Source organism: Arvicola amphibius, chromosome 12 (assembly GCF_903992535.2).
Source record: "Arvicola amphibius chromosome 12, mArvAmp1.2, whole genome shotgun sequence".
In the NCBI taxonomy this organism is placed as follows: Eukaryota; Metazoa; Chordata; class Mammalia; order Rodentia; family Cricetidae; genus Arvicola; species Arvicola amphibius.
In genome coordinates this window covers 124,988,149-124,995,847 of record NC_052058.2, presented here as the reverse complement: position 1 = coordinate 124,995,847, position 7,699 = coordinate 124,988,149, and the positions used below count along the sequence as shown (strand labels likewise).

The 7,699-nt window shown below is 39.0% G+C and overlaps 1 protein-coding gene across 1 annotated transcript; it reads left to right on the top strand.

Annotated features, from left to right (window-relative positions):
• Positions 1-1,787: 1,787 nt before the first annotated feature.
• LOC119802961 (mas-related G-protein coupled receptor member B4-like) lies at positions 1,788-2,835 on the top strand. The gene has a single exon (XM_038314162.1). The coding sequence runs from the start codon at positions 1,837-1,839 to the stop codon at positions 2,833-2,835; it is 999 nt and encodes a 332-aa protein (XP_038170090.1). The 5' UTR covers positions 1,788-1,836.
• Positions 2,836-7,699: the final 4,864 nt, after the last annotated feature.

Here is a 7,699-nt window from a genome sequence, read left to right as displayed (position 1 = left end):
GCTGAAGCTGAAATGATCCTTTTTTGCTTCCTGGTTCCATTTCATGAAGCCGAAATACCCATTGGCAAGCAATTGTATCCACTAATGTCATGCTACTATCATCAACGAACTCAATTTTCGGGGACTGGCTGCTTACCTAGTGCCAGTCTGCCTATTTTAAGCTGCTGATTATAGGAGGAGAGAGCCACTTGTTGATCCCTGGCCACTAAGCTCTGAAATAATCACACAGAAACTGTATTAATTAGATCACTGCTTGGCCCATTAGCTCTAGCTTCTTATTGGCTAACTCTTACATCTTAATTTAACTCATCTCCATTATTCTGTGCATCACCACAAGGTCATGACCTATCAGCAAAGTTTTAGCATGTATATCTCTGGCAGAGACTCCATGGCTTCTCTCTGACTCGACCTCCTTCCTTCCAGCATTCAGTTTAGTTTTCCCCACCTACCTAAGTTCTGTCCTATTAACAGGCCCAAAGCAGCTTCTTTATTAACCAATGCTATTCACAGCAAACAGAGGGGAATCCAAAATTAGTGGATGCCCCAGATGGTCCCCCAAATGAAAAATGTGTGTCCCCATGAGGTGATCAAGGCTTCAAGAATGTACGGTACAATCTTGGTGAAGACAATTGAGTTTGCTGGGTGATTTTCTTCAAAGACCAAGTGTGAGGTTAGCTTTTATGTCTTCTGGATGCTTTCCCTGATCCTGGATCTCTGTCTCAACACTCTCAGATGTTTTCTCCTTCATGAAGGCCTGTCTAAAAACAGAAGATATCCAGAAGGATCCTGTGATGTAAAGCTGCCTGTGTATATACTGTTCAGGCTAAGCTACTGCAAGCACAGGAACAGGCCTCTTTCTGCAGCTGTCTTTTCTTCAAATATCTGTGTGGCTTTAGGGGTGAGAAATAGAAGCCTATTAAGGATGCCTGTATGGGCTAGTGGAGTGGAAAGAAAGCTCTATGTAGATGCTACCTGTCAAACTATGCTGCTCTCTTTTCCAGAGCATTTGTGTGCATGTATAGACCTCAAAGCTCTTCTCAGGGGTTGGGACCCTCTTGCAAAATGGAGGTGCTCTCTATTTTTCTGCAGCACACTCCACACTTTTCATGTCAGAGACCTGTGCCTTTGCATAAAACACAAGTAACTGGCAGAACATTTACTACAAATTTTCAACAACCCTTGAAACTGGGGTTCATTTGCTCATTTGTCATAGTTCTTGACTTTCCACTGTAACCCTAAAGAAAACACAATGATGGTGACATAATTACAAACAGAAGAGTGCCTGATGTCCTTCAAGGCTTCTCTGCCTTCTAGTTTTCATATTATAAAATGAAGGCTTAGCCCTTCTAGAATAAGAAGTGTGACTGTGTTTACACATAGATCTTCATAAGAAGTCCCATTGCCTTCATTATTCCATTTTTCCCATTTAATAGACCCCTTACAGAGACTGAGTGCAGCTATGGCTTGTGCCAGGATCTTCCATATTCCTACACATGAGAAAGAACCTCAGCCCTGGAACAGGAAGAAAGTTAGTTTTGAAATTCTGTCTCTTCCAAACACAGCATAAGATGCTTAGCAACTGTACTTGTACCACCAACTACCCCGATATCACTAGAAGCATTGGTTTGCAGATAGACTAAATAGTACAAACTGGGTTTAAAAGAAGTTTCTAGAATTTGGGAGTTTTGATAAATTGCTGCATCTCTGCAAGCCTGTTTCCCTTCCTTATGATCCTGTGCCAGATACTCTGCCATAGCCAGGTAGTCTTGAAAGAAAGTATTCATGTGTTCATATCTCAATTTACTTTGCAGGAATGCAAGTGGAAAACTCCCAAGCATGGATCCAACCATCCCAGCCTGGAGCACTGACAATACAACAATGAATGAAACATACTACGCTGAAAATTTACACTGTATTGACTCCAACCGCATTATCCTGAATATTATTAGAGCTGGTGTTGACGTGGTTGGGATGGTAGGAAATGCCATAGTGCTGTGGCTTCTGAGCTTCTACATACAAAGGAATGCCATCTCTGTCTATGTCCTCAACCTGGCTGGGGCTGACTTCCTCTTCCTCAGCTTTCTGACTGTGTATTCCCTGCAGTATATCCTTTTACATATCTATGACATCACTTTTTATACTCCCATCTATCTTGACAATGTAATCATCTTTGCTTACCTTGCAGGTATGTGTATTATTGCAGCCATCAGTGCTGAGCGCTGTCTGTCTGTTTTGTGGCCCATCTGGTATCGCTGCAAACGACCAAGACACTTATCAGCTGTCATATGTGCCCTGCTCTGGGCCTTCTCTCTACTGTTGACTCTCCTGTTAGGGAATGATTGCGGTTTACTAGTTATTCGCTATTATAACCATTCTTTGTGTAGGAGTTATAGTTTTATCACTGTTGCATTTGTGATAGTATTATCTGTGGTTCTTTGTGGATCCAGCCTGGCCCTGTTGGTCAGGATCTTCTGTGGCTCACAAAGAATTCCTGTGACCAGGTTGTGTGTGACCATTACCATCACGGTGCTGGTCTTCTTATTCTTTGGTCTGCCCTTTGGTATCTATTGGTTCCTCTTACAGTGGTTTGAGGAGTTGCATAAAGTTTTCCCTTGCCATATTTTACAAATGACAACTTTTCTATCCTGTGTTAACAGCTGTGCCAACCCCATCATTTACTTCCTTGTTGGCTCCGTTAGGCACCGCAGGTTCAAGAGGCAGACTCTGAAGTCACTACTGCAGAGAGCCATGCAGGACACTCCTGAGGAAGAAGGTGAAGAAAGGGATTCTTCAAGAAATCCTGGAGAACAGGAAACAGTCTGGTGTAGTAGTTGAGTGAGTCCTTGATCACACAGAGTTGTTTTCAGAATCAACATGGTCTCTATTTAAAGGGGCCATTTTCACGACCTTTTACAATTGGTTGAGAAAGCAGCCATTTTGTAGAAATAGGGTGAAATGGGGCTTGTTAAACAGAAACTGACCACAGCATCCTAAAACTTCCTTATGTGGGCTCACTGCATCTGCTTGTGATATAATCTTTGTAACCAAATGGCTTGAGACCAGAACAGCTCCCACTGTAAATAAATCCTTCCCTCCAAAGAAGGCCCAAAGCAGTGCAGGGAAGGTCGGGATTTCTTTGGCTTTGGTCATTGAACTTGATAAATATTAAATGAATATTATATTCTATAGAAATGTCCCTATTTTCCACAAGTTGTTTTCTAAATGTTAAGAGAAATTAATTGAAATTCCCACAATCCCAGTTTCCCTCATGAATATTGAAGCTTGGTATGACTTAATTGCTTCCTTCCCTTGGCAATTTGTATAGTATTTTCTGGAACCATGGAAGTCTTACCACAGGAAAGAAATTACATCAAGCTCAGATCATCTGAGTCCTTTGTCCTAAATGTGAAGTATGTTCAACAATAGGGGTGTACCCTCATCCACTAAGAAATGACCATTGATTACATATATAATCCTTATTGTTTGGGGAGTCACAAGGACTACACTGACCATACAAGATGTAGCTTCTCATGCCAGGAACTGGTTCTGTGGGGATTATTGTCAGGATAAGTTGCTTAACTTCCTTTAAGATATGTGTGTGTGTGCATGCATATATGTATACATGTAAATACGTGCACAGATATATATGTAATCATGTATTGTGTATAATTTCAAGGAAATATAAAATATTACAAACCCTTAAGGCCTTAAAAAGCAACCTTCCTATTATTTGTCCCCATCCATCCTCTTCCTTCTGTATTGACCTTGCACCCTCGACCCCAGTCAGATTCCCTCCCCATTTTTCCATTTCCTACTTATATCATCTCTATCCTGCTATTCCTTCCCAAGATCCCCAACATGTGGTCTCTTTATGCATTTCTGGCTTGTTGTATATGCACATCTGAGAATTTGGAGCTAGGAGCTATAATAAGAGAGACTGTGTAGCATTTGTCCTTATGGACAGGACTCCATTTGCTAAGGATTGAGGCAAGCAATTGATGAGTGGGTCTTCATAAAACTAAAACCTTCTGCACAGCTAAAGAAACAATCAGTCTGATAAAGAGGAAACCCACAAAATGGGAGAGAACCTTTATCTGTTATACACCAGAGAAAGGGTTAATACTCAGAATATATAAAGAATTTTAAAAATTAAGTGTCAAAAAACCAAATTACCATTTGAAAACTGCTCTGGGACCTATGCAGAGAGCTCTCAAGAGAATAAATAAAAATTGCTAATAAAATCTTGACAAGGCCTTTTCATCCTAAGCAATGAGAAAAATGCAAACTAAAACAACTTTGACATTTCATGTCATGCCAAGCAGCTTGCTTAAAATCAATTTAAAATCTGAAACCAAATGTTGTCTAGGTTGTGGAGAATTCAACTCCTCACTCATTTTGGGAAGGAATGTGAACTGGTGTAGCTGCTCTGGAAAACAGGATGGAGAATCTTCAAAAGACGAAAACTGTATCTACCATATGACCCAGATATACTATTCATTAGCATAGGACCAAATAACTAAACATCCTAATCCACAGAGACCTGTTCACCAGTGTCCACTGATACCGTATTCACATAAGCCAGGAAATGGAAACAAGCCAAATGTCTTCCACAGGATGAATGGATAATGAAAATGTGGTACATATACACAATGGAATATGACTCAACTGTAAACAAAGAAAAATCATGATATTTGTCAATAAAGGGCTGAACCTAGAAAATATTATCTTGAGTGATGTAACATTTCTTGTGAAATAATATTTCAATCTTAAATGTTGCTGTGTTTGACACTTTAAAGTATAATTAAGAAAAAGTACTATGTACACATTAAACAAATGCATATTTCAATAAATTGACTTTGATAAATGTAACTACTTGACACCAAAACCAATCAAGATACAAAATACTTTCTTGCCTCTGTGAGTTCCCACATTTTCCTCCAATCATAACTGTTGGAGGTCATTACTATACATATTTCCAATTTAATGTAAAATTAAGATGCCAACTGAATATATATATGATGTGGAATTTTCCTCTGTGTGCTATAAATATGTTTTATTGCCATTGGTTAATAAAGAAGCTACTTTAGTCAATAGATAAGTAGAGTAAGCCAGGCAGTACCTGCTGAAGGAGTTAGATGCCCTGGAACCATGCCTGTAAACCCCAAGCCTCATGGTAAAATATAAAATAATAGAAATGGGTTAATTTAAGATATAAGAGCTCTCTATGAAATACTCCTAAGCTACTGGCCATGCAGTGTTGAAATTAATATAGTTTCTGTGTTACTACTTTGGGTCTAGGTGGCAGGAAATTGAATAAGCAGCCTCTGCCTACATACATGTGTGTATGTATGTATATGTATTTATGCATGTATATATGCATATATGCATATGTGCACATAATGTAAAAATCCTTTTCTCCAAAAGCTGCTCTAGAAAAAAACTCTTCAATGCAGTGCACTCTTACTACATAGAGATTTTGTGTTGTAAATTATCTTTATTTCGTCTTGTGTATTTGTTACTTCATATTTTTCATGTTTTCCCACTTTCTATATTATAATACAGGTTTAGTAACCATCATCATACCATGCAGTCTGTCTGTACATATGGACAGAGTATCAAAAATCTTCATAGGCTTATGCTTTAAATGCTTGTTGTCCAACTAGCAGTTCTATTTTAACAGATTATACAAACATTAGGGCCTAACTATTGAACATAACTCATCCATATTGTAGCCATGGACAAGAACTCACTTTTAACAGTTGAGGAATAACATGCTATGTGTGACTGGCACAATTTCACAATCTATTTATCTGTTATTGCATGTCTGTGTCTCCATGTACTGAATGCTGAAACTAATGCCCCAATAAACATATAACTCTTTTTACTAGTGGCAAAGAGGACTTTGTCCACTATTTTGTTTTAATCTAATATGTCTTTTTTTTCAAAGTGGGTATCCGGTAACAACACAAATTTAGGGTGTTTTGTTTCCTTTTGTTAAAATTGTCTACTACAAGTCACTCTGTTTCAATTAGCATGTCATACAAAGAGAAGACAGATTATTCTGGCTTATGGTTTGAGGGCTTCATACATGATTTAATGGACCTATGCATCTATATAGACTGTAATGAAGGTTGGAGATGTATGGAAGAGGAGGAAGACAGAAAACAACTTTGACAGGAAAAGGCCAGGAATATATATCGAAGTACACTTTTTCAAAGTCTACCATTAATAGAAGTCATAACAAAAACTCAAGCAGGAACTGAGAAACTATTGAGGAGCCCTACTTGGCCTCTCAGAGGCAATTATTTAGATAACATTTTTATAGATTCCAGGACCACAAGACCAGTGGAAGGCAATGCCCAAAGTAGACTGAGTCCTCCTACTTAATTACAATTAAGACAACCCCTCTGAGACAAGTCTATGAGATAAACTAATAAAGTATTCAATTGGGGCTTTTCAGGGGATTCTATTCTGTAACAAGATGCTGGTTTGATGAATAGGACATGCTGTCATTTCTCAACTTAACATAGAAACATTTCACTTCAAGCGTTGATTTTTCTATTCCTTGTCCCTGGACTCTACTTTTAATATTACCACATAAAACACAGTCAAAACTTTAAAGTCTCACATTCTTTAAATTTTTAAACAATTAAAAATGAAAGAACTTTTTAAAAAACAAACGTCTCCATCTGAGAGAGCAGCCCGCAAGCCCTGAGAACCTAGATAACAAGGAGAACCTTAAGAAAGACATGTATGAGAGCCCACAGGGAAAGTGAAATAGAAAAAAAATCACCTGAGTAAATTAGATATGCAAGGGGGAATAAGGGAGGGGGAAGAGGAAGGAAAGAAGAAGGATATGAAGAAACAGGAAGGAAGGGGATGTTTAAGTTGGGGGAGAGATGGAGAGTGAGAACAAGGAAAGAGATCTATTGATAGAGGGAGTCATTATGAGGTTAGGGAGAAAACCGGTGCTAGGGAAATTCCCAGGAATCCACAAGGATGACACCAGCTAAGACTCCAAGCAATAGTGGAAAAGGTACCTGAACTGACCTTCTCCTGTAATCAGATTAATGACTAGCTGTTGTAGGAGGCTGCTTATTTGTTCGCAGCAGCTCAAACTCGAAATAACCATACAAAAATTGTAGTAATTAAATCACTGCTAGGCCCATTAGCTCTAGCTTCTTATTGGCTAACTCTTATATCTTGTTTTAACCCATTTCTCTTAATCAGTGTATTATATGGCTGTGGATTGCCAGGTAAAGTTCCAGCATTTGTCTCCAGTGGGGCTACATGGCTTCTCACTAACTCCTGCCTTCTTTTTCCCAGCATTCAGTTTAGTGTTCCTTGCTTAGCTCTGTGGGAAATTGACTGGAATCCACAAGGATGACACCAACTAAGATTCCAAGTGATAGAGGAGAAGGTACCTGAACTGGCCCTCCTTGTAATCAGATTGATGACCACCCTAATTGTTATCATAGAGCCTTCATGCAACACCTGATGGAAGCATTGGGCAGAGCTTCTGGAGTCTAGTCAAAGAGAGGGAGTAGGGATTATATGAAGAAAGGTATGTCAAGATTATGATAGGGAAATCCACAGAGACAGCTGACATAAACTAGTGGGACCTCACTAATTCTGGACTGACAGCTAGGGAACCTTCGTAAGACCTAACTAAGCACTCTGAATATGTCTGACAGTTCTG

Bases quoted from the DNA above. Each gene is read 5' to 3' on its own strand.
- LOC119802961 (XM_038314162.1), top strand. From the start codon at position 1,837: ATGGATCCAACCATCCCAGCCTGGAGCACTGACAATACAACAATGAAT.